The sequence below is a fragment of the Oncorhynchus mykiss genome, chromosome 19 (assembly GCF_013265735.2).
Source record: "Oncorhynchus mykiss isolate Arlee chromosome 19, USDA_OmykA_1.1, whole genome shotgun sequence".
NCBI lineage: Eukaryota > Metazoa > Chordata > Actinopteri > Salmoniformes > Salmonidae > Oncorhynchus > Oncorhynchus mykiss.
The window spans coordinates 12,541,566-12,568,267 of NC_048583.1; the positions used below are offsets into that span (position 1 = coordinate 12,541,566).

The 26,702-nt window shown below is 46.5% G+C and overlaps 1 protein-coding gene across 6 annotated transcripts in view; it reads right to left on the minus strand.

The window, feature by feature from the left end:
• fbxw7 (F-box and WD repeat domain containing 7) overlaps positions 1 to 26,702 on the minus strand; it is a 97,813-nt gene that overhangs the window by 14,803 nt on the left and 56,308 nt on the right. For 3 of the 6 annotated variants that reach the window (XM_036954310.1, XM_036954309.1, XM_036954312.1), the window contains exons 2-7: positions 19,875 to 19,957; positions 17,705 to 17,846; positions 12,883 to 13,017; positions 9,855 to 9,978; positions 9,476 to 9,615; positions 8,183 to 8,296 (exon numbers count right to left, since the gene is read on the minus strand). In XM_036954310.1, coding sequence (XP_036810205.1) covers positions 8,183 to 8,296; positions 9,476 to 9,615; positions 9,855 to 9,978; positions 12,883 to 13,017; positions 17,705 to 17,846; positions 19,875 to 19,957 — 738 coding nt within the window. Of the gene's footprint in view, positions 1 to 8,182; positions 8,297 to 9,475; positions 9,616 to 9,854; positions 9,979 to 12,882; positions 13,018 to 17,704; positions 17,847 to 19,874; positions 19,958 to 25,025; positions 25,378 to 26,702 lie in introns of those variants that run through there. The other 3 variants (XM_036954314.1, XM_036954313.1, XM_036954311.1) reach the window with 3 other exon arrangements.

Sequence of the window (26,702 nt, forward strand, 5' to 3'; positions counted from 1 at the left end):
GAGAGAGAGAGAGGGTGGGGGAGGGAGAGAGAGAGAGAGGGTGGGGGAGGGAGAGAGAGAGAGAGAGGGTGGGGGAGGGAGAGAGAGAGGGTGGGGGAGGGAGAGAGAGAGAGGGTGGGGGAGGGAGAGAGAGAGGGTGGGGGAGGGAGAGAGAGAGGGTGGGGGAGGGAGAGAGGGTGGGGATGGGAGAGAGAGAGAGAGGGTGGGGGAGAGAGAGAGAGAGGGTGGGGGAGAGAGAGAGAGAGGGTGGGGGAGGGAGAGAGAGAGAGAGGGTGGGGGGGGAGAGAGAGAGGGTGGGGGAGGGAGAGAGAGAGGGTGGGGGAGGGAGAGAGGGTGGGGGAGGGAGAGAGAGAGAGGGTGGGGGAGGGAGAGAGAGAGGGTGGGGGAGGGAGAGAGAGGGTGGGGGAGGGAGAGAGAGGGTGGGGGAGGGAGAGAGAGGGTGGGGGAGGAGGGAGAGAGTGGGGGAGGAGGGAGAGAGTGGGGGAGGGAGGAGAGAGGGAGGGAGAGAGGGTGGAGGGAGGGAGAGAGGGTGGGGGGAGGGAAGGAGAGAGGGTGGGGGGAGGGAAGGAGAGAGGGTGGGGGGAGGGAGAGAGAGGGTGGGGAGGGAGAGGGTGGGGGAGGGAGAGAGAGGGTGGTTGAGGGAGAGAGAGGGTGGGGGAGGGAGAGAGAGGGTGGGTGAGGGAGAGAGAGGGTGGGGGAGGGAGAGAGAGGGTGGGGGAGGGAGAGAGGGTGGAAACATGAAAAAGAGAGATGTCCTTTCAAGGACAATGAAGGAGGGATAAAGTGAATAAACTGAGAGAACAAGGTTTTTCTCAGCACTGTGCAAATGGCCCCGTTACACAGGAGAAGGGTGTAAACTCTACGTGATAAGACCTCCGCATGCATTCCTGGGTCTTGATGACACGGCCTCAGAAGTTTCTGTTTGACGGTCAACACAGACCTGGCGTTGATCCATGTTAGTCACGCTCTCAGCTGTGATTCCACATCTAGCTTGTGGGGACATGCCAGGTCTGGATACGCCGATTAGTATGAACATAATAACATAGGCTAACCTGTTAGAGCTCTAGGGGCGCTATTTCATTTTTGGATAAAAAACGTTCCCGTTTTAAGCGCGATATTTTGTCACGAAAAGATGCTCGACTATGCATATTCTTGACAGTTTTGGAAAGAAAACACTCTGAAGTTTCAGAATCTGCAAAGATTTTGTCTGTAAGTGCCCCAGAACTCATTCTACAGGCGAAACCAAGATGATGCATCACCCAGGAATTAGCAGAATTTCTGAAGCTCTGTTTTCCATTCTCTCCTTATATGGCTGTGATTGCGCAACGAATGAGCCTACACTTTCTGTCGTTCGCCCAAGGTCTTAGCAGCATTGTGACGTATTTGTAGGCATATCATTGGAAGATTGACCATAAGAGACTACATTTTCCAAGTGTCCGCCTGGTGTCCTGCGTCGAATTCGGTGCGCAATTGCCAGCTGCTTCTACTTTACCATTTGATTCAGGGGAGAAAGCATGTGTCCAAGAACGATGTATCAATGAAGAGATATGTGAAAAACACCTTGATGATTGATTCTAAACAACGTTTGCCATGTTTTCAGTCGATATTATGGAGTTAATTTGGAAAAAAGTTCGCGTTTTGAGGACTGAATTTTCGGATTTTTTTTGGTAGCCAAATGTGATGTATAAAACGGAGCTATTTCTAATACACAAGGAATCTTTTTGGAAAAACTGAGCATCTGCTATCTAACTGAGAGTATCCTCATTGAAAACATCAGAAGTTCTTCAAAGGTAAATGATTTTATTTGAAGGCTTTTATGTTTTTGTTAATGTTGCGTGCTGGATGCTAACGCTAATGCTAACGCTAAATGCTAACGCGAAATGCTAACGCTAGCTAGCTACTTTTACACAAATGATTGTTTTCCTATGGTTGAGAAGCATATTTTGAAAATCTGAGATGACAGTGTTGTTTACAAAAGGCTAAGCTTGAGAGATGGCATATTTATTTCATTTCATTTGCGATTTTCATAAATAGTTAACGTTGTGTTATGCTAATGAGCTTGCTGATAGATTTACACAATCCTGGATACAGGGGTTTTTTCATAGCTAAACGTGACGCAGAAAACGGAGCAATTTGTCCTAAACAAATATTCTTTCAGGAAAAACTGAACATTTGCTATCTGAGAGTCTCCTCATTGAAAACATCTGAAGTTCTTCAAAGGTAAATGATTTTATTTGAATGCTTTTCTGTTTTTTTGTGTAAATGTTGCCAGCTGAATGCTAATGCTAAATGCTACGTTAGCCATCAATACTGTTACACAAATTATTGTTTTCCTATGGTTGAGAAGCATATTTTGAAAATCTGAGATGACAGTGTTGTTAACAAAAGGCTAAGCTTGAGAGCTAGCATATTTATTTAATTTCATTTGCGATTTTCATGAATAGTTAACGTTGCGTTATGGTAATGAGCTTGAGTCTGTATTCACGATCCCGGATCCGGGATGGGGAGATCAGAAAGGCTAACAGTCTCTCACAACGACACACATGTCAAAACACAGTCTACAAAGATGAGACATAACCCCAACCAGAACAATCAATTAGATTTCAATAAAATAAACATTGAATGTAGAAAGAGGAGGAAGGGAATCGCGACTAAGGTACACAATAGTACATTTTGGTAGATAGAAGGTGCTCTTTGGTAAAAGGGGTAAATTGGTCATCAAAAAGAAAGGAGGACCAAGGCACTCTTCATATAATTCATTAAAATGCCTTTATTTGTATGGTATGTTCAATAGAAACAACGTTTAAAAAAAAACTACCTTTCTAAGATACTTCTAGCTTGGAGTTGTATATTCATGATAACATGGCTACAGTATTTCACTTTTTAATGTGTATAGTATTGCTTACTAGGTGTTGTCCAATCAATTTTGTAACCACTCCCTCTTCCAATTAGGGCTAATTGGAAAAGCTGTTCAAAAGAGGACATTGTATTATTTCTTTGTACTCCCTGACAAAAGGCCATGCAGCCGAAACGCGTCAGATTTTTAAAACATTGAATGTGTTGCTTCAGTTCAATACATGTAGTTCTCATATACAAGGAGATCAATGGCCTCATTATGAGGCATACACTCAATTAGTAATGTCTGGAGCTCCTCATGTTATTATCTGAGGTGAAGGTGAACCAGGAATACACAGCTAGAGTGTGTGTGTGTGTTGCCTTTCCTCTCTGTGATAGAGGGAATCTGCCTGCCATTTTAGATCAGCCTGACAGGCAGCGGAGTGTGTGTGACAGGCAGCAGAGTTGTCTGTTGACGGGCACAAGGACTTTTCACTGCTCCAGCACACAGACAGACAGCCTTTGAAGCACTGGCTGCGTGTACAGTGTGTGTGTACCGTGTGTGTAGATCGAAGCTTGACAGCTCTCATTGAAAGCGAAGGGCAGCAAAGACAAAGGTGCAGGCCTCAGACGGACTCAGCAGCCAGCACCATATTCCACGACAACATCCGATCGCTAGGCTACTGAAGACAGGCAGACTGAGGAAAACTAACAGACAATTTAAAAGTCTGGGGCAGCAGTAAGCAAAATGCTAATATGTAAAAAAAAAAAAATGATTAAAAAAGATTAAAAAAAGAGCATCAACAATGAAGCCAAACCGAAGCAGCTCTCCGTCTAAGCCCAGACCATCATTTCACGGCATTGTGGTTTCTAGCCTCCTCTTCTTCAGTCTCAAAGCAAACGGTCTTAACAGAACTCCAATGGCGTCCTGTTATCTTACTTAGCCGCAGAGCAATGCGGAATTCCAGGTTTGTGCTTCCCAAATGGCACCCTACGGTGGGCCCTGGTCAAAAGTAGTGCACTATAAAGGGCATAGGTTGCCATTTGGGACGCAAGCCAGTCTCTCAAGGAGATGAGTAAGGAAGCGTTCGTTGAGTAATCTGCTGGTGCAATCATGTCTTGATTGCTCACAGTTGGGGTGTCCTGAATCACTCCCATACTGTATGATAGTACTGACGGAGTGAGAGAGAAACCCCTCTGGTATCTAAAGGACAAGAATAACAATCCTAGTCTTAGATAATGATGGAATCTTTCATTGGCGACATGAAAGGCTAAATTCCAGTGGAAGATCCATTATCTGATCTGAAGAATGTCTGCTGTGACGCACGATGGAAATGAAATGGTAAATGTTGCTGGATGGGATACGTTGTACATGCGAGCCATGTCTAACAGGGAAAATCTATGGAGGACACGACAGCACCAGACACGTGCCTTGTTCCATTTTGTTCCAAGTGATGTATCAATGCCAGGTGCTACTTTGAGAAATGCAACTGGGGGGCTGAACATGCCATAAAAGGAATAGGAGGTCCATCACATTCGTTCTAAACAGTAGGCTTTGCACTGTGTTTGTTCTCTACATTAGAACATGTTCAGCAGATTATTTCATTCACTTGACTACTCCCCTCTCTACCGGTCAGGGACAGAACCCTCGCCAAAAGTAGTGCACTATATACGGAATAGGGTGCCATTTTGGACACAAGCTTGGTCTAATCACTGAATCCAGTGGCTGGGATAACGAAGTCATATTCAGACTGCACATCCTCTTTGGGACAGAGGAATTCAAAACACTCGGGTTGTGACATTCCTGTCTGTTCCAGCTCATCTTCATCAAAATAAAAGCGTCCCCAAACCAAACAGAGAGAGTCCGGACCGAGACCTTGTGGGCTGCAGCTGAAGGAAAACAGAACTAAAAAAAAGAGATAGATGCTTCAGACGGACATGGAGGCCAGTCTAGAGAGGGAGTCAACATTGTCCCTCTGTAATATCCCAGTAAAACAACAGCGGAAGAGCGAAAACCTTCTCAAAGTAGCAGCTTGCATTGACACATCACTTGAAAGAGTGAAAAGCATGTCTTTCAAGGTCCATTTTCAAGCGTGGGTTTCTCTCCATCTCCTATTGATCCAGTGGTGAATAAGCCCTTAGTCTGGATGTTAGCTGCTGAAAGCTGGGCAGGAATAGGCTTCCCTGAGCTCCTGTGAGGCTGAAGGTTTACGCCACTTAAGCTGGGACTTGGAGTGGAACACCAAGGTAGGAGAGGAAACACACAAGCGAGGGCACACACACATACACTCCCACACACAGGCATAACACACACGTACTCCCACACACACGCGCACTCCCACGCATGTACTCCCACACACCCGCGCACTCTCCCCCACACGCACACTCACCCCCACACGCGCACTCACCCCCACACGCGCACTCACCCCCACACGCGCACTCACCCCCACACGCGCACTCACCCCCACACGCGCACTCACCCCCACACGCGCACTCACCCCCACACGCGCACTCACCCCCACACGCGCACTCCCACGTACTCCCACACACACGCATGTTCTCCCACACACACGCATGTTCTCCCACACACACACTCCCACACGTACTCCTACGCACTCCCACACACACACACTTCCGTACACACTCCTACGCGCACACACACACTCCCACCCACACACGTACATACTCCCACCCACACGTACGTACTCCCACCCACACACACGCAAGAATAAATAAGAACACCCACAACCCAAGGTCAGACAATCTGTAAAGAAAGAGGAGAGAGAGAAGCTAAAGTCCTGTCTGGCAGCCAGGCAGACATTTTGGCTATTTGCTGTGGAAACAGAAGCAGGATCAGGAAGAAGAATCCGGTAGCAGCTCTGGACTATTCTTTGGCAGGGGTCATCCAGGGGTCAGGTCAAAACAAGCCTGGCTTGTCACAGCGAGAGATGATTGATGGTGAATGTAAGGGCACTGCAGAGAGCGAGAGCGGGCAAAAGAGCTAGAGAGTGAGCGAGAGCAAAAGAGAGAGCAAGAGGGAGCGCGAGAGAGCAAAAGAGGGAGCGCGTGAGAGAGCAAAAGAGGGAGCGCGTGAGAGAGCAAAAGAGGGAGCGCGTGAGAGAGCAAAAGAGAGCGCGTGAGAGCAAAAGAGAGCGCGTGAGAGCAAAAGAGCGCGTGAGAGCAAAAGAGCGCGTGAGAGCAAAAGAGCGCGTGAGAGCAAAAGAGAGCGCAAAAGAGAGTGCGAGAGAGAGCAAAAGAGAGCGCGAGAGAGCAAAAGAGCGCGAGAGAGAGCAAAAGAGAGCTCGAGAGAGAGCAAAAGAGAGCGCGAGAGAGAGCAAAAGAGAGCGCGAGAGAGAGCAAAAGAGAGCGCGAGAGAGAGATAGCGAGAGAGCGCGAGAAAGAGAAAGCAAAAGAGAGCAAGAGAGAGAGCAAGAGAGAGCACAAATAAAGGAAATCTATTTTTTCCTCTTCTTGCAATGGAGATCTATCCACCAGCGGTTTAACGACTGATCTAGGATCAGCTCAAATTGCTTCAGTCCTGACTTCAACAAACAAGAGCAAACTTACTAATCTGGCTCAGGCGAAGATGCTCTCTAGATTCTTCCAAACTGATTTAGGATCAGCACACCTTTCTACAGCTCTGACCTCGACTGTCATAGTGAAATGAACAAATCTGGCACAGGAACAGCTGGTTGGGGCATAAAAGGTAACCAACCACACGGCAGGGAGGGAGGGGTGGGGGCGGTGTTTGTGGATCCAGCCCAGGTGCATCGTGGGACGTGGGAAGAGAATGGCCTCGGGCCAGACTGCTGGGTTACGATGACTAATCACGCACACACCTGTTCTGACCTCTGTCTTCACAGCATGGTGTGAGCAAGTCACTGCAGCATTAACCTGAGAGTTACAAGTCATCCGGATGGACATTACCCTAATGTTGGTGGTGTGAAGAGAGACAATCTGCATGGCTTCACGATCAGATGCCCTTGGTACTGATCTGTTCACATCAGCACAACGCTGAGAGAGACCGACAGACTGTATAATCACTGCTTGGCTGAGTGCCCAATTCAATCAACAGGGAGGAAGCTTTTCAGCTATGAGACACGACGCTGCCTCTTTTTTTCAGTGTTTCATGCACCTGGGCACCACTGACGCATTCAGAGTGTATTTGTAATTGTCCATGCAAGGATAGAACCATGTCTGAAACGTGTTGTTCCTTCCCTTTAGTCGTTCTCCTTGCACTTTAAAAAGCCAGAGAGCTTTGTCCTAAAGGAGAAATTTCATTAAGAGCTCCAGTGAAAATGGAGTTGGTGAAGACCAGGGAAGAGGTGATTTACAATACTCCCTGAGCCTCCCTACCTCTTGCTCTCCCTCTCTCAGCGAGGCCCACACCAACGCCACCATTTTAGTAGACCCTATAAACCAGCAACACAAGGCACGTGTCCCGCATCAGTCCCAGCCATGAATACCAAAAGCCCCTCCCTCGCCTGTCTGACGACACAGATCTTTCACTGGCTCTCCGCACAATGGCTAAGGCTGAATCTCCAACGGTACCCTGTCCCCTATGTAGTGCACTACTTTTGACCAGGGCCCATAGGTGGCTGGTCAAAAGTAGTGCACTACATAGAGAATAGGGTGACATTCGGGACAAAAACTACATGCAGGAGGAGGAAGAGAGAACAAAATGGATTCCAGACAATATGCTGCAGTATTGCAGGACAGGTGGTGTTATGTGCCAATGTTGAATGATGTCACTAATCAATTGCAATCTGGTCAGGGTCTCAGGGAGATTCTGGAGCATCAAGCGGTATCATTTGTGTAAAATCTCCAGTATGCAGTATACTGTAGCCTATGAATTTGAGTAAACCTTAAATGCAAAAATCAATACAAACCCATGACCATGAATCTGAGGTATTGAGTGAAGACACACTAAGTCATTTAAAGAGCTGCCATAGCATGTGGATTGACTTCCTGCTAACATGCTTCATTACAGATCAATGAGACGGTAATGAGAAATAGACCAGCTGTAATGTGTTCCTTCAGAATAGGAACTCATTACTATGTGTATTGCATTCCACATGACACTGAGATGCAGTGGGATGGAACAACCAATGAGACTTAGAGACACTATCACTTTTTAAACTCCTATTCATAGTCTCCAGAACAAAACAATACCAATCTACATACCAGCACCATACCAGTCTACATACCAGCACCATACCAGTCTACATACCAGCACAATACCAGTCTACAACTGAGACAACGGCGATTTTCTACATTCTGTGGTCAAAAAGGTTTGGACTAGTTTCAATGTGGGGGTTGGAGAGCGAGGGATGAGTGACAGTCGTACCTTTCCTGTGACAGCCGACCAGACCTTGAGCGAGTTGTCGTCAGAGCCGCTGACGATGCGGTTACCACAGAACTGGAGGCAGGTGATGACATGGTCATCATGACCCTTAAGCACCTAGAGAGGACAGAGGGATGGAGGGAGAGAGAGATGGATGACAGGGAGAAGGAGAGGACGGAGTGAAGGAGAATAAGATAAAATGTCAAGAACCAAACAGGAACAATGACAAGGCTGCATTTCTCCAGAGATCAAAGACTTGAGGTAAATGTCACGACGGCGCTTTGCAGGTGTACAGAGACCCCCTGTTCAAAATGACTTGTGTGTGTGTGTAAACTCGGCTGTGAGTGTATGTGTGTGTAAACTCAGCTGACGGACACGGGGGCCACAGAACTGCAGACTCGGCCAATGACAGAGCGCCTTACAGACAGACGCAGGGGAGTGTGAAGAGCAAGCGGGGTAACCACGGTTACGTCAGCCACTACTCCGTCTACAGTCACAAAAGGACCTGAGGGCTTTTTGAAATTAGCTAAATTAGCCATACGAGGCATATTAGGAAGATCACTCTCCCTTGCTAGTCATGCTCAATTTAAACTCTGAAAACACTCAAGAAATAGCAGTTTGATGTAGAATTGAGGTCATGTCGAGCTCTAGAGAAGAACTACCATAAAAAAAAAACTATCTATAAGAAATAAGAACTGTCACTACCAAAATCTTCTTTAGGAGAGGTTGAGAACTGACCCACCCATGGCTTCTAATAAAACCCAACATAAGAGCCTTATCGACTTGGACGCCTGATCTAATTCAAAGCCGCTTTATATAAAATCCATACGAGTCTCAAGGGAGTGTTAAGATATAATGAAACCGTCTAATGAGGAACGAAGAAAGGCTTTAGATTCTAAGTTTTATACAAAACCAGCAACTCCAAAGTTGAGAACTGAAGCAGAGTTAAATACTGTGGGCTAATGATAATTTTATTTGCCACACAGTATTATCTATATTATAAACTGGGTGGTTTTAGCCCTAAATGTTGATTGGCTGACAGCTGTGGTATATCAGACCGCATACCACGGGTATGACAAAACATGCATTTTTACATTGGTAAACAGTTTATAATAGCAATAAGGCAACTCGGTGGTTTGTGGTATACGGCCAATACACAACGGCTAAAGGCTGTATCCAGGCACTCCGCGTTGCGTTGTGCATAAGATTGGCCGTATACCACAAACTCCCGAGGTGCCTTACTGTTTACTTATATAAAATGTTGAGAATAAAGGGAAGCAAAGACAAAATGTCTACCTTGGGTGATCGGAGGTCTCCTCTCCTCCAGTTGGTGTCTATCCTATGCTGCCTGATGTACGCACACTTCCAGGGGCTGTGGGTGAAGCCCGGCTTGGTGATTTTCCTCTTCTTGAAGGCTAGAGGCTCATCAATGCCTGCTTGTGGAGAGATGAGAGGAGAGGAGCAGTGTCAGTCCGAGACTGCGTCAGAACGCAGAATATCTACCGTTTGCTCAGGCCATTGTCAATCTAGTCTGACCATTGTTCAAGATTGATCATATTGGCCAATGCTGGTGTCAATCATAGTCTGAAACTACTTCAGCATGTTCCTTTTGGCTAGTGCTTGTGCCTGTATACCGGTTCAGTGATTCCTATTGGCTAAGTGCGTCTAGACTGACCCTCCTCCCGGCACTTCTCCCTCCAGAGGAGGTTGTCCTCAGCCAGGATCCTCCAGTAACGACAGGTCTGAGCGGCCTGCAGCAGGTCCTTGGGCTCAAGGAACGACAGCACGTACAGGGCCAACTGACGGAGGAGAGGAAGGATGGAGGGAAGGAGAGAGAAAGGAGGAGAGAATGTTATTTTACAGCGTAAGGGCGTTGCCGTGGTTGAGTGGGTGGTCTGGGTCGAGTTGACCAACCCCACACCTCCTAAAATACCAGTGCTCTATAATTCAATAGCAGTGCTCTACAACTCAAACATACCTCATCCCCAAGCCATTATTGACGATCCAGAGCAATTGAGAGCATTAGAAAGTGTTTCATCGATGCAGCACAGCAGAACCCCTGATTGTGTATTGAGTTGGTTACATAACAGGGTACTACAGGGTGTCTTCATCTTACTACGTGTCTGTCTCATCCATATATGGATACAACTGAACTGCCCCCAGGGCTTGTTCTGTTGCTGCTTCTTTACTCTGCCTAGTGCCTACCACACCCTATCACACTCCAGCCTGAGAGACTGAGAGAAAAGAGAGAGAAAAAGAGTAAGAGAAAAAGAGCGAGAGAAAAAGAGTGAGAGGAGAGAAAAGAGCGAGAGAAAAAGAGTGAGAGGAGAGAAAAGAGCGAGAGAAAAAGAGTGAGAGGAGAGAAAAGAGCGAGAGAAAAAGAGTGAGAGGAGAGAAAAGAGCGAAAGAAAAAGAGTGAGAGGAGAGAAAAGAGCGAGAGAAAAAGAGTGAGAGGAGAGAAAAGAGCGAAAGAAAAAGAGTGAGAGGAGAGAAAAAGAGTGAGAGGAGAGAAAAGAGCGAGAGAAAAAGAGTGAGAGGAGAGAAAAGAGCGAGAGAAAAAGAGTGAGAGGAGAGAAAAGAGCGAGAGAAAGAGAGAAAAGAGCGAGAAAAAAAGAGCGAGAAAAGAGAAAAGAGCTAGAAAATAGAGAAAAGAGTGAGAAAAATAGAGAAAAGAGTGAGAAAATAGAGAAAAGAGTGAGAAAATAGAGAAAAGAGTGAGAAAATAGAGAAAAGAGTGAGAAGGAGAAAAGAGTGAGAAGGAGAAAAGAGTGAGAGAAAAGAGTGAGAGAAAAGAGTGAGAGAAAAGAGTGAGAGTGAGAGAAAAGAGAGAACAAATGGGAAGCAAAGCAGAAACAGCTAAATGGGAAGAAACAAGGCAACAGTGAGAGGGAGCAAGACAGCCTGCCTGAGGCTCCAACCTCTGCTAAACAAGGCAACAGTGAGCAGGAGCAAGACTGCCTGCCTGAGGCTCCAACCTCTGCTAAACAAGGCAACAGTGAGCAGGAGCAAGACAGGCTGCCTCATGCTCCAACCTCTGCTAAACAAGGCAACAGTGAGAGGGAGCAAGACTGCCTGCCTGAGGCTCCAACCTCTGCTAAACAAGGCAACAGTGAGCAGGAGCAAGACTGCCTGCCTGAGGCTCCAACCTCTGCAAAACAAGGCAACAGTGAGCGGGAGCAAGACAAGTTGGCTCATGTTCCAACCTCTGCTAAACAAAACAGTCTGAAGGGGCTTGGCCACTGGAGCAAGCTGAGGGGAGGCTATTTAGACCATTATGGAACATTCCAGACTACTTCCCACACATCTCCCTTCACTCACTCCCTCCCCCATTACAGACCACTTCCCACAAATCTCCCTTCACTCACTCCCTCCCTTTTGCCTTTCTCTCCCCTCTTCCCCTCCCCGTCCAGACCTCCCTCACACCTGACAGACAGGAGGCAGGTGCCAGACTGAGACAGTCACTCTGATAAGGACCTCTCTGAGGAGTGACAGGAGGCTGTTTAAGATAGATCCCCTGAGACCGTAGAGTCCTGAACAGAGACACATTGGCCCGGTGTTATTAGTCCTCAGTTTGAGCGAAGGGTGACACACCTACCGAAAGGTGCCACTAAGGCTATTTCCAATGAGTTAAGTGGAGATAAGAAGACAGCTCAGGGAGCTTTCAGTTCTCACCTCTTTGGGCAACAGGGATGGATGGATGGATGGATGGGGAGATGGGAGCGTGCAGTTGGGGGAGTTAAAGAGGTGGTAAGGGAGCTTTGGTTCTCACTTCTTTAGGGATTAGAAAGCGAGAGGGAGGAGGAAGGGGCTAGAAAGCGAGAGGGAGGAGGAAGGGGCTAGAAAGCGAGAGGGAGGAGGAAGGGGTTAGAAAGGGAGAGGGAGGAGGAAGGGGTTAGAAAGGGAGAGGGAGGAGGAAGGGGTTAGAAAGGGATAGGGAGGAGGAAGGGGCTAGAAAGCGAGAGGGAGGAGGAAGGGGTTAGAAAGGGAGAGGGAGGAGGAAGGGGTTAGAAAGGGATAGGGAGGAGGAAGGGGCTAGAAAGCGATAGGGAGGAGGAAGGGGCTAGAAAGCGAGAGGGAGGAGGAAGGGGTTAGAAAGGGAGAGGGAGGAGGAAGGGGTTAGAAAGGGAGAGGGAGGAGGAAGGGGTTAGAAAGGGAGGGAGGAGGAAGGGGTTAGAAAGGGAGAGGGAGGAGGAAGGGGTTAGAAAGGGAGAGGGAGGAGGAAGGGGTTAGAAAGCGAGAGGGAGGAGGAAGGGGTTAGAAAGCGAGAGGGAGGAGGAAGGGGCTAGAAAGCGAGAGGGAGGAGGAAGGGGCTAGAAAGCGAGAGGGAGGAGGAAGGGGTTAGAAAGCGAGAGGGAGGAGGAAGGGGCTAGAAAGGGAGAGGGAGGAGGAAGGGGTTAGAAAGCGAGAGGGAGGAGGAAGGGGCTAGAAAGCGAGAGGGAGGAGGAAGGGGCTAGAAAGCGAGAGGGAGGAGGAAGGGGCTAGAAAGCGAGAGGGAGGAGGAAGGGGCTAGAAAGCGAGAGGGAGGAGGAAGGGGTTAGAAAGCGAGAGGGAGGAGGAAGGGGCTAGAAAGCGAGAGGGAGGAGGGAGGGGTTAGAAAGGGAGAGGGAGGAGGAAGGGGTTAGAAAGCGAGAGGGAGGAGGAAAGGGTTAGTAGCCCCTTCCTCCTCCCTTTCTTTCTATAAAGAGCTATAAAGGGGTTGTCACCTCTTTGGGCAGCAGGGAGATGAAGTCGCGTTGGAACTGCGGCTCAATAACTTGCATCATGTGTTTGACATGCGTGGGCTCACAGCTGTCGATCAACTCATCCAGCGCCATGAGCTTCTCTGGGCCACTCCAGCTCTGAAAAACACACAGGAGGACGAGGGAGAGCAGGGTTAGATGGGATGTGTCGATGGTACACTACTCCAGCTGTGGAATACACAGGACCGGTCAGGAGAGAAGTACATGGAGAGGACTTTATATGTTGGTTATGTTGATGGTACTTGATTGTAAAAGTAGTTGTTTTTAGTGTGTTGCGTTGTATTGGCATACAAGTGTGCTTGCTGTAAGTGTGGTGGAATGTAAAAGTGTTTGAAGCCAATTTGCATAGGTGTAGAAGTGTGTATATTTGTGTGCCAATGCATACACTATATATACAAAAGTATATGGACACCCTTCAAATTAGTGAACTCGGCTATTTCAGCCTCACCCGTTGCTGACAGGCGTATAAAGTCGAGAACACCGCCATGCAATCTCCATAGACAAATACTGGCAGTAGAATGGCCTGACTGAAGAGCTGTGACTTAACGTGGCACACTGTCATAGGATGCCACCTTCCCAACAAGTCAGTTCGTCAAATTTCTGCCCTAGTCAACTGTAAGTTCTGTTATTGCGAATTGGAAACATCTAGGAGCAACAACGGCTTAGCCGCAAAGTGGTAGGCCACACAAGCTCACAGAACGGGACCGCCGAGTGATGAAGCACGTAGTGTGTAAAAATAGTCTGTCCTTGGTAGCAACACTCAATACCTAGTTCCAAACTGCCTCTGGAAGCAACGTCAGCACAAGAACAGCTTCATGAAATGGGTTTCCATGGCCGAGCAGCTGCACACAAGCGTAAGATCACCATGCTCAATGCCAAGCGTCGGCTGGAGTGGTGTAAAGCTTGCTGCCATTGGACTCTGGAGCAGTGGAAGCATGTTCTCTGGAGTGATGAATCATGTTATCTGGCAGTCCGACAGACAAATCTGGGTTTGGAAGATCCCATGAGAGCACCACCTGCCCCAATGCATAGTGCCAACTGTAACGTTTGGTGGAGGAGGAATAATGAGCCGGGGCTGTTTTTCATGGTTTCGGGCCCCTTAGTTCCAGTGAAGGGATTATCTTAACACTACAGCATACAATGACATTCAAAACGATTCTGTGTCTCCAACTTTGTGGCAGTTTGGGGGAAGGCCCTTTCCTGTTTCAGCATGGCAAAGAGTTCCATAGAGAAATGGAATTTGACTGGTCTGCACAGAGCCCTGACCTCAACCCCATCGAACACCTTTGGGATGAATTGGAACGCCGACTGTGAGCCGGGCCTAATCGCCCAACATCAGAGCCCGACCTCACTAATGCTCTTGTGGCTAAATGGAAACAAGTCCCCGCAGCAATGTTCAAACATCTAGTGGAAAACCTTTCCAGAAGAGTGGAGGCTGTTAAAGCAGCAAAGGGGGGGACCAACTCCATATTAATGCTCATGATTTTGGAATAAAATGTTCGACAAGCAGGTGTCCACATACTTTTGGTCATGTGTACGCAAGTGAATAACACATTCCCTCAACAGAAGCCAGTTAGCCCAAGGCACCTCGCCGCTAACTACACAGGCAACAGGCACATTAAAAGGCCATTTCCACATCAAGCGCCTGGCCTTCATCAGCACTGTTATTACCTAGCTATGCTCCGTTGGGGATTTCTCCTGGCTGAATATTCAGCACCACTCACAGCCTGAAGCTCAAAGCCAAACTGTTGAGCTTAGCTAGCAAGGGCTGTAGTTGTAACTAGACCAAGTGTCTAGGTGCTGGGGCCAACGTTGTTTTCCCTTTGGGAGAGCGCTCAAATGTAACACAGTGATTATAAGAGAAGGATGGAGGGAGGCATGGAGGATGGAAAGCATTGGGCATGTAAAGCGTCTGTAATTTGGCAGTTAGACTGACGCCACCGGAGGAGCTGGCTGTGCCGGTAGTTAGGAAGGTAATCAGGGAGTTGGGTTCAAAGCAGTACTCCTCGAACCAGGGCAAAGGGTTGGATTACTGAATGGTTACTCAGCGCTGGCTGGCAGGCGACTTAACACCCATTGGTTATGCCTCTGGGAATTAGCTTTCTGGGTAGAAACACCGCTAGCTACAAAGCTTGCTTATGCTTGGCGGGTAACGCACTGATTACAAAGCATGGGTCAGTCAACCCTGGTTTTCAACCAGACGACATAACACCATGTTTCTTTCCAGTGTTATGACATTTGGATAGCATTATCGTCTGGCTACACTCATCTTAAAACCTCTTAAAGAGGATTCATTGAATTTCTCTCGCACTCCACAGGAAGCACAAAAAGGGTCTGAGCATGCCAGGACAGGAAAGAATGTACAGAATGCACGTTGTGGGTTTAGCTGCCTCTAATACAGGCTGTCAGACGAAAGGCAAAAATGGGGCCATAGCAGGTGAACTACGTCAATAGTCTCGCTCTCTCACGCTCTCCCGCTCTGTCAAAAACCCACACACCCCCACACACAGAGGGCGAGTTCTCACATGGACAAGTTATTTCACAGGATTAGTGGTTTTTAGGGAACGATTAAGCGATAAATGCAATGTTACAATATTTGACAACGGATGTCTGACTGAATTGTTTGAAGCCATGCCATGTCCCGGAGAGGCAGGTACTGATCTTAGAGGTAGTTGTTGCAGAAGTAAACAGAGCGGAGAAGCCCGACCTTGAACGCAACATTGTTCTAAACAGCTGCGGAATCTTAACATCCTGAAGTAAGACTTACAGGCATCCAATTGTTAAATGAACTTGACATCTCTATGATGCAGTCTGGCTTCTGTGGCTTTAAATCGCTACAGGATGGGATTACATTTCACAATAGCAGTAAACTGGTTTATTCACCAAACAGAGACGTGAAGAAAGTTAATCACCGCAATATTAGCAGAAAGATGTTGCCGGCAGGAATGTTATTAGCAAATTGCCATTTTTCGAATAAAAGATTTCTTGACATTTTGTGGCGGTTAGGCAGCCATTACCTTCAGAGAATGCTTTGAAGACAGAGCTAAAGCTCTAATTTCTTTCCTGTTTATTTCCCCAAAGATTTGGCCTTTATGACGGGCAAAGTCAATACAGCCACAAAGCCTGCTGTAAAAAAAACTTCAGCGAAGAAGGCAGCAGCATTACAGCGAGTTGGTTGCCAAGTCAAATAAACTCAGCATTGCTCCCATTTCGGAGGAAAGGGGTGCTTTACTGACGATGAATTTGATATTAACAAAATGCTGGAAACAAATCGCCGATGTCTGAGCACTAGTCATCATTGTGGAGTCGCCTCAACACAACAAGGCTTTTGTTGCCCTATCAAAAAGCAGAGAAGGAACATTACGGCCTTGCCTGAAATGGCAACCTATTCCCTATATAATAAACTATTTCTGACCTGAGGCACTACAGGAAGTACCTGAAAGACAAAATAATTTCTCTATCGACTATTGGCTGTGACGTTAGAACTCGACTATAGGCTAATATGTCATTTGAAGCTGACTGGCCTAAAATACTATGTGGCTTTGAAAGGATTACCTGAACAAAGATCACATCTGTTCAACTGTTGACATAGTATACATCGGGCGTTGGCTGCACAAATACAATATTGGAGCCTGTATTCTAAACAGGTAGGCTAAATCCTATCCCATGCTACAGTGCATATGGTAATGTGTGGGCCAAAACATCAAGGCAGCAATTACCTTCAAGGCTTGAGGAAACATTGATTGGGCGCAACGTCAGCTTTTTGATGAGCTCTCGCTCCAGAGCTTCGAAGGAAGACGGCCAAGGGGGGGGGGGGGGGGGGGGGGGAGACATATGTAACAAAGGAGTTGGGAGGAACTCTGGAGCAACTAGGAACTACCTACTTAATTAGCTACTTAGTTAGAACCATCACTCCTCAGGGAGCAGAGGCCAATTAGGAACGGAGCTAACGGGTAGAAACTAACTCACCTGAAATGACCACTAGGAAGGGGAGGATGGACGTGACAGGAAGACATTGGAGGAGCTAAGTGGGAACTAACTCACCTGAAATGACCACTAGGAAGGGGAGGATGGACGTGACAGGAAGACATTGGAGGAGCTAAGTGGGAACTAATCACCTGAAATGACCACTAGGAAGGGGAGGATGGACGTGACAGGAAGACATTGGAGGAGCTAAGTGGGAACTAATCACCTGAAATGACCACTAGGAAGGGGAGGATGGACGTGACAGGAAGACATTGGAGGAGCTAAGTGGGAACTAATCACCTGAAATGACCACTAGGAAGGGGAGGATGGACGTGACAGGAATACATTGGAGGAGCTAAGTGGGAACTAATCACCTGAAATGACCATTAGGAAGGGGAGGATGGACGTGACAGGAAGACATTGGAGGAGCTAAGTGGGAACTAATCACCTGAAATGACCACTAGGAAGGGGAGGATGGACGTGACAGGAAGACATTGGAGGAGCGAAGGGGGAACTAATCACCTGAAATGACCACTAGGAAGGGGAGGATGGACGTGACAGGAAGACATTGGAGGAGCGAAGGGGGAACTAATCACCTGAAATGTCCACTAGGAAGGGGAGGATGGACGTGACAGGAAGACATTGGAGGAGCGAAGGGGGAACTAACTCACCTGAAATGACCACTAGGAAGGGGAGGATGGACGTGACAGGAAGACATTGGAGGAGCGAAGGGGGAACTAACTCACCTGAAATGACCACTAGGAAGGGGAGGATGGACGTGACAGGAAGACATTGGAGGAGCGAAGGGGGAACTAATCACCTGAAATGTCCGGAGCCATTCCTGGAGACCTGTGGGAGAAGGGATGGAGGTGATACGCCGCCTCTGCTGCCCCTGACCGTTAGCTGTCCTGATGTGCCCAAACGTGGTGGGGGTGGCTGGGTAGGGGACCAGCCCTGTAGCACTGTGGGGAGAAATATGGAGAGATGGGGAGGGAGAGAGTAAGAACGTGAGAAAAAAAATCTATTTTTCATGAGAAAAGATACTATACTGAAGAAAAACGGAGGGTTCTATTGATAGCGAGGAACACGGAGGTCATTATGAATAGTTTCAAATGCGGGCAAAGTGCAGGTACTGCAGCAGTAGCAGCTTCTGCAGTTATCTTCCACTCCGGCTCACTAATTACAATAGCAGTGAGAAGGAGTACAAACGTTGGGTGGATGGAGAAGCAAACAACAGATACTAATGAGAGAAACAGCCCTGGGACTAACTGGGTTTCTATAGCTGGGGTGTGTTCATTAGTGCACAATGTAGCAAAACATTTTGCTATGAAAACAGCGTGATCTATTGGGCAACTGCAGGTAGGTTCCTACCCGTTTGATTTAGTTTGCTTCCGTTTGGTTCCTAGTGAATAACCCTGCGCTCTTCTCAATGTAACAGTTTCTCTGGAATCGAACTGGAACCAAGGTCGTATTCACTAGGCACGAAACGGGAAGGTACTACCTGAACGTCAATTAAGAAACTTGCAATAAAAATTTCCGTTGCTAAATGTTTCAGCACGCCGTTCATGAATAAATACGAACCTGCTCTCTTCAAGAGTTTCTCTGGAACTGAAACCAGCTGTTTATTCCCATGTTTCCATTATCAATAATCAACTAAATGCATCTGCACACAAGCTTGATTCAATTTGGTTTGGGATACTAACTTGTTCTTATTCAACTAAAAATATTTAAAAAATCGACTTGATTTGGGGGAAAGAGAACTGCTATTGGAATGTGAATTTTAGGGGTATTTCTATCAGTGTGCCTCTCGCCCTCAGACTTCAAAGTGCACATAGTTCCAAAGAATTAAGTTCAATGTCAACCCCCCCAAAGGGAAGCCACAAGGCGTGCGCTCATTCGGTACTAGCCAAACGCCACACCAACCATTCAGCAGTTCCTCACACCGTTCTGCCTAGTGACAAAAGTATGAGGTAAGAGAATGAGGTCTGTTTCATAACGGGTTTATTTTTAATGGGATTGAGAGCTAGACCAACGTGTGGCAATTACAAGGCTGCAGAAGCAGCACAGTGCTGCCAGTGAGTGAGGCAGCAGTGCTTCGTCAGGGTCCTCAGGAAGGCATGAAGTACACTTTAATGGGTAAGGAACACGCTGCGGTGAGCACTTCTTATGAGGATTATGTCTTAGTGTGAATAACTACATAATATTCTGACTTACAGGGACAACGAGGGCTGCCTGCTGGATCCTGTCTGTGATACAACAGAACTGGGTCAGGGTTTCTTTACCATTTGCATTGCTGGGTCTATTGGGTAGGAAGGCTAAATCTATTCCTTAACTGGTAGGAAGGTGGGAACAGGGGGTTGGTTCTTTACCTTGGATACTGGATAACAGGGTAGGGGAGGTAGGTATGGGGGGGGGAGGGGATCTTTACCTTGGATACTGGATAACAGGGTAGGAGAGGTAGGTACGGGGGGAGGGGGTCTTTACCTTGGATACTGGATAACAGGGTAGGAGAGGTAGGTATGGGGGGGAGGGGATCTTTACCTTGGATACTGGATAACAGGGTAGGGGAGGTAGGTACGGGGGGAGGGGGTCTTTACCTTGGATACTGGATAACAGGGTAGGAGAGGTAGGTATGGGGGGGAGGGGATCTTTACCTTGGATACTGGATAACAGGGTAGGGGAGGTAGGTACGGGGGGAGGGGGTCTTTACCTTAGATACTGGATAACAGGGTAGGGGAGGTAGGTACGGGGGGAGGGGGTATTTACCTTGGATACTGGATAACAGGGTAGGGGAGGTAGGTACGGGGGGAGGGGGTCTTTACCTTGGATACTGGATAACAGAGTAGGGTAGGTAGGTACGGGGGGAGGGGGTCTTTACCTTAGATACTGGATAACAGGGTAGGAGAGGTAGGTACGGGGGGAGGGGGTCTTTACCTTGAATACTGGATAACAGGGTAGGGGAGGTAGATATGGGGGGAGGGGGTCTTTACCTTGGATACTCGGAGCCTTTGCAGGGCTTTTTTCCTGAAGGGAAAGATCGGACCTCTGGGCCATGGTCCAACTTTCTCTTCATCTGCAAAACAAGAGGTGAAAGGAGAGAAAGGAGAAGAGATGTTAGGAGGCAGTAGAGCGAGACAGACTCCACAGAGGTACACCCTTGTGTGCGTGCGCACGTTCCTCCGTTCTTGCACCCCTCTATAAGAAAATAATGACAGGGCCCAAAACTAAAAAACCTCCCTGCAGCAACCTAGCATTTGGTGAAAGATGAGACCTGGCTCGAGTGTAAATGATAATTGCAGCCTCACTTTCCAGATTACTTCTCCTCAAAGACAGAAGATATGAGTCATCTTTGCCATTAACATTTGCAGGCTGTACTCCTGAGGAGAACGAAGCAGCGCCTCACTTTGAGAACAGGGAAAGAACGATTTTGTTGTTGAGTAACTGGTATTGCAAACAAACGCTGACTTGAATGCTTTTGAGGCTAACAGCAGGAAAGCACTCACTGTTTACTTCAGAAAATGATTTGAACACAACTGTCGTCCTTTTTGTGCACACGGCACAGATCCTCACAAGAATAAAACTAAATGCAGATAGTTCTCTTGCCTCGCCACGTGAACCAACCATTTCCACGTGAGCAAACGTAAATTATGAGCAAGAAGCCGAAGGTTCCCAACTTATTCAGCCTATAGATAAAAAGAAAGAATTTTGAAGTTTCATTCATTCTCAATGCAGATGATGGAGCTGCATAACACAGGCTAGGCTGGCTCCAGGTGAGAGAAAGAACAGGGTGAGGTGTGGTAGAGGTTGGCTAAAATTGAAAGACATTATGATTTATTTTTATTAGGCTCCCCATTAGCCAACGCCAAATGAAAGGCAGGGCTGAGGTGTGGTAAATTTTTTTAATTGTTTTTTTTACACTGATGAGCTTCACTCCAATAGGTTTGCATTCCATACTGAGAGCCTCTGACAGGCGTGGAGGATTCCAAAAAAGAGCGGGGGACGTGAACACACACACTCACTGAAACAATCATTTGGGAGCAGCTATATGCTACAGGATGGGCAATGACTGCACCCTTCGCTAGAAAGAATACCTTGATTAGAATAGCTCGATTTATACATGGGTGGTTCAAGGGAAACCACACACACACATACACCACAACCTCTCCTGCCTCAGTGGGTGCATAGTTCGAGCCTGGATAATGAACATCATTGTACAGTGAGTCTCAAATGGATTTTTATGCACTTGGTGAATTGAATGCCCGGTTAGGAAGGAGCACTGGGAGGTTTCAAAAGGCAAAGCCTCTTTCGTGTTGTGTTTGCTTTACTCCACTTTGGTAGTGTCTGTGACTGGTACATCATGACATAAACAGACATTTAGCCTATTTTTATATGGGACGTTCACCCAAATCGATGCAATTTCCACCACACACTGGACTATAATAACAGACCAAGAATACCTATTAACTATTCATATCACTGCACTCTGACCGTCGGGACTCACACATGCATGGAACACTAGCAAGATGCACTGAGAGACAGACAGAAACTACGCCAAGGACATGTTCAGAATGCAAAATATTTAATTTGTTGCCAATTCTGGAGCCACAGAAAAATAAGACAATATAGCCTAGCCTGTAATGTGGCTATAGGACTGCAATGAGGTCTGTATGGAGGGAGGCCTACTTTAAAAAAGAAACTTTGCCTATACCTGGATAAAGTTTGACTGATAAACAATGATCGTTTAACTTCTACCCAACACCAGATTATTTGACAGCTGGGGATGTAGCCTAGTTGATTGGAGGACCAACCAACGATACTGATATCAAAGACTATTGATTATAGTTGAATTTCCACCAGATCATTTGGCACCGAGTGTGTGTGTGGTGGTCTAACTGAGCTGAGGGAAGTGGTTCTGGTTTCTCTTTCTTGTGAGGAGCTGGCTGGGTTTTGATTAGGGGCCCCGTAGTGGGATGGTTCACGGCGCGTTGACGAGACAGTCGGGTCAGATCAAGAACTGTTCAAATAAATGAAAGCCATCTCCCTGGGAGAGAGAGAGACAGGAGAGACAAATGAATCATTGAGAAGAGATTTTGATGGGATGCACTGCAGAGAAGGCAATGAAAAGGGATTCTGGAAGAGAAATGGCAGATAGAAATAAAAATAAGTCTAGAATGACAACATTCCAAATGTTGGTGAAGAACAGAAGATTTATCATCAATGTGTTTTCTATCTAGTTAAAATATTCTCTCTCGGTTGGGTTTTTATAAGATATTCTCTGATTGTTAGGGGGTTCATTCTCAACCCCAATCCCTTGTTCTCCAAGGAATGACCTCACTGCAATGGCAGTTCAAGTACTAGGGAGAGTTGGGGTGTGTGTGCGTGCGGGGGGGGGGTACAGGGGGTGGTGGCTGACGAGGGAATCTCCCAAGCGCAGGCGTTGAAAACACAGAGCGCAACCACCAGTCTCTTGTGTTTCAGCCGTGGGAAAAGGTAACCCAAGACGAGACGGAGAATGTTGTGTGTAGACAGCTACTAATCAGTCACTCTGTGTCTCACACCTCTGACCTCCCTAACTGTGAGAAGGAGGAGAAGAGAGCTGGATAGAGAGATAAGGACATTTTGAAAAGCAGTGTGAGAGCGTGAGAGAGAATGAAAGCGAGAATGAAAGCGTACCTCATAAGATCTGAGGAAATCATTCTCTTATTATAAACTGGGTGGTGAATGAATGCCGATTGGCTGACAGCAGTGGGAAATCAGACCATATACCACGGGTATGACAAAACATGTATTTTTTACTGCTCTAAACACGTTAGTAACCAGTTTATAATAGACAAAATAAAGATTTGCTCCCCGTCGGTCTGAAAAGACAGATAAACCAACTGTAATGTGTTATTACTCATTGGAATGTAGACCTTATGAAAATATTGCTAATTGGAATAATGTTCTCCATGCATGCCACAGTTATTTAATTACCATGTCAAGCAGCCATGAAATCATTTCAAGATCTCCACTGGAGAAACAAATAGAATTGGGACATAACTAGAAAGAGATGGGGCATCCGTAATATCCATTTGCACGGAACATATAGCAAAGGGACCTATTGCTATAAAATAAATTAAAGTCAAACTGGATTTTCTATTAGGCTTTGAAAAAGCAGCCAGTCTCCCACTCTGTGCCCGTGGGGGGTTAAAACAGACGATTCTTACAAGACAACACTGTGCACTACCTTCCCTACAGAGTAGAACAAGCTCCCTATAACAGCAGCTGAGTGGATGGCAGAGAAAGAGCATCTAGGCATGAAATTATACGACTCTGTAGAATAGCCGATTGAATGTGAGAGAATATGAAATGAGAGGAAGAGTCGGCGACTCACCGAGAATAATTTGCTACAACAGGAGCTCACAGTGAATGACAGAAAAATATAATTTGGGTATGAAATTATAGCCGCCTACTTGATACCTCTTGAAATGGAAATAATAAACAGAAAGGATTTAAAATATGATAATGAGCCTATCTGAATAGAGGTGGGAAACGCCTTGCCCGGCTGAACACAAACAGTCCACATTTTAATCCCACTAATTAAAAACCTGAAATGCATCCAAACCTCAGCAGCCCAGTCAATTTGACTAGCCGGCACTTTTCTCCTTGGATTTTGTGCAAATTATTTTGAAGTGATTACCCAATTTGTTTACATAATATGATCCACTATAAATCATCAACAGCTGCACGTTCCCTTTCGTAGTTTCGGGAGGACGTGCCGAAACTGTTTAACGGTAACCGATGGTGGACACGGACACAGGAGGTGTGGGACGTTCCGCTGCCCGGTAACAGACGTTATTCAGATTTTCCGGTGTGCTCAGTTCATACCGGTTGATTGCCTCTCATAGGGCTCGCTTTCCACACAGCCAATATATTAAGCGGATCAGCAACCGCATTCGTCAATGTTATCCGCACTTGAAACCGTAATCGCTTTTAAGAGACGCTGTGATGTTGGTTGCAGCAAACGACTTGCGGTCTTTCAACCTCATCACCAAAGTATATGAAATATTCCACCACAATAAGCGTGCATTTCTGAATGACACACTATGATGGATACAAATCTGTCAAAAACGCTGTTTTGCCTTATACACAGCAGTCTGACACAGTGACCCATCATTTGTGCTTGAAGCCTCAAGGAAGTCTACAGTGTAAGGAATATAGTCTCTTCTTCAACAGGCAATTCAACAGATACAAATCAGATACCTGTAGGCTAACTATGCAGTGAGTCACTTGGCAACACAAGATGCCCACAACTGCATATGTAATAGCCTGATGCATAACACATAGGCAGACCAAGGGAAATATTTGGAATAGGAAACAGAATAGCTACAAGCTAACCTAAAAGCACTGATTAAAAATACAACATATTGCTCACTATAACCTGGAAATGGAGGTTATATTCTATGCGGAAATGGGAGGAAAATTCCATCCGCCATAAACACATCAAAAAACAAAGTATATAGTTTAATCATTCCTTCTGATGTTAGAGCACTCTATGCGGGTAAATAATGTAGCATTGTAGCCTATTGGTTAATATGCCGTGATGCAAAGGAACACACTGCTCACACGGTCAGTGTGACACGCAAGTGCAGTTAATTGATGGGCAGATAGGCTGGGTCACCGCGTTTTCAACAACGGGCATAATCCATGGTAAAGGAATGAATGCTTATTGCTCAAATATTACAGTGGGAAAATGTGAAGCTACGACAGCAAACCTCACGTGTAATTATTATGCAATAGGCCTATGCATAAAACCCAATGTATTTCATAAGCAACATTTATTCTGTTGCCGACATCCCTGTACCCTGAATGTCATAACGAAAACCGATGTGCTCAGTATGAATCTCTGTCATTCTAAAATATGAATCAAATCGGCTATGATATGAGCCCCGCATAATTTCCCTGCTGTTCCCGTTCATCCTCTGCAGTGCCTGCCCATTCAATCTGCTGATGTATACAGCGGCGCGTCATTTTCATCCATTCGATTCGCAACTGGCAGAACATTATTTCCCAGGCGCTCGGTCAATATGTCAATCATGCAACGATATGACAGCAAGATTGTGCGGCATGATGATGCATATAGACGTAGAAAGCCTACTCACTTTATAGAAAATCATCTTTAAAGTCCCGTAGAAACCCATGTTTGGTAATCCGGCTGTGGGTTCCTATTCCTTCACTGCGAATCGTTGAATCCCCAATGTGTCAGAGTGGTAGAATCGCAGTGCAAAGGGGAGCAGGGCAGGGTGCTCGCGGGTAGATCCGTGACAATCTCTGATGTGGACATGCTCGAGCACGTCACCGAACGGGCGTGCGTGCTTGACGGTAGGTGTAGTAGATTTATCTGTATGGAATAGCTCCGTCCGTGCCACACCGATTGATTTTTCTCAGTAACGATTCAAATACAGAACGATGAAGCTAGGCGGCTCTCACTACCGATTGCCCCACAGGACTGCACGAGCAAGGATAATGAGCAAGGAAAGAGGGATGATAAAAAAGGGGAAGTTGCAACTCGGGAGAAAGGGGAGGGCCATGCCCTCTTCAGAGCCTTTACAACGCTAGCTTCTGTGTAGAGCTCGGATTACATTTTCCCCGGCGGTGAGGAGCCGAATGGTGCAGTCCAACAATCAACAGTATGCGCAGCGCATCAATTATTGGTGCGAATACACAGCAGCCAGGCAGGAAAAGGGAGGGGAAATCACGGATGTGACTAGATGGCGTACAGCTACGACCGGAAGTGATTTTTCGTAGCAGGTTGAGAGAGTTGTTTCACTAACCTTAACCTAATTCTCCGTGTTAATTATTCCAACTTGCTGTGCAAATTCGTGTAAATTCTCCTAATCTGCTATGAAAAAGTCACTTTCCGGTCATAGCTGTATACCACCTAGTCAACCCCCCCCCCCCCCACCCCTCTCACTTGTTGCAGTCCACCCACACACCCCATGGTATGGCAGCAGTGGCACACTAATGTTCTTTCCCCATCACTGGGCAGGAGGTATTTATCACAACTTGCTTTGAATAGGATATTCTGTATAATCAGTGCTCTGCTTAGGGCAGTCAGACACAAATTACACCCTGAAATGTGAGAAACTATATAAATATTAGAGGGAGAATGTGATATTGAATAAACAAAAAAAATGTACGTTATTATGCATGGGCTGAAATATTAACGCATAACATTCATATATTATATTCCACACTTCATTCAGCCCGGGGATAAAGAGAAATCCATTATTCTCTAGTCGGCAGCGGTACACAATATGCACTTCAGGTGCAGGCACCTGATTTTCACACGAAATGAACGCTAATTCCTTTCCAATATGGGCAAAAACAATGATGGGGCTTTGTTAACATAACTAGAACATAGGTGATGGCTTCACAACTGGGAAAGGGCTATCACATGCAAATTATACTGCTGTCGAGGGGAAATAAACAACTCTAAAACTACTGGTTTGGGTCCAAAACAAAACAAAGTCACAGCTGAACAAACTAATAAATAATAATGGTTGAGGTGAATACACACACTTTATAGTATTTGTCACCACCGAGGTAAGAGGGATGATTTGCACAGGGCTATCCAGCTATCTGGTAAACAAATCCTGCACTGGCAGGTAGCTAGCTCAGCTATTGTTATTCAAATAATGCCTTGTGTAGAAAATAAATAAACATGAAAAGCCCTTTCCTTTACGCTGATCAATTTGGACAAATGGGAAACTAGTCTGGGGATTTTGCATTAGGTCTGCAAACACCTGCAAGGTAAAAGCAATGAGCCTGCAGTCCTG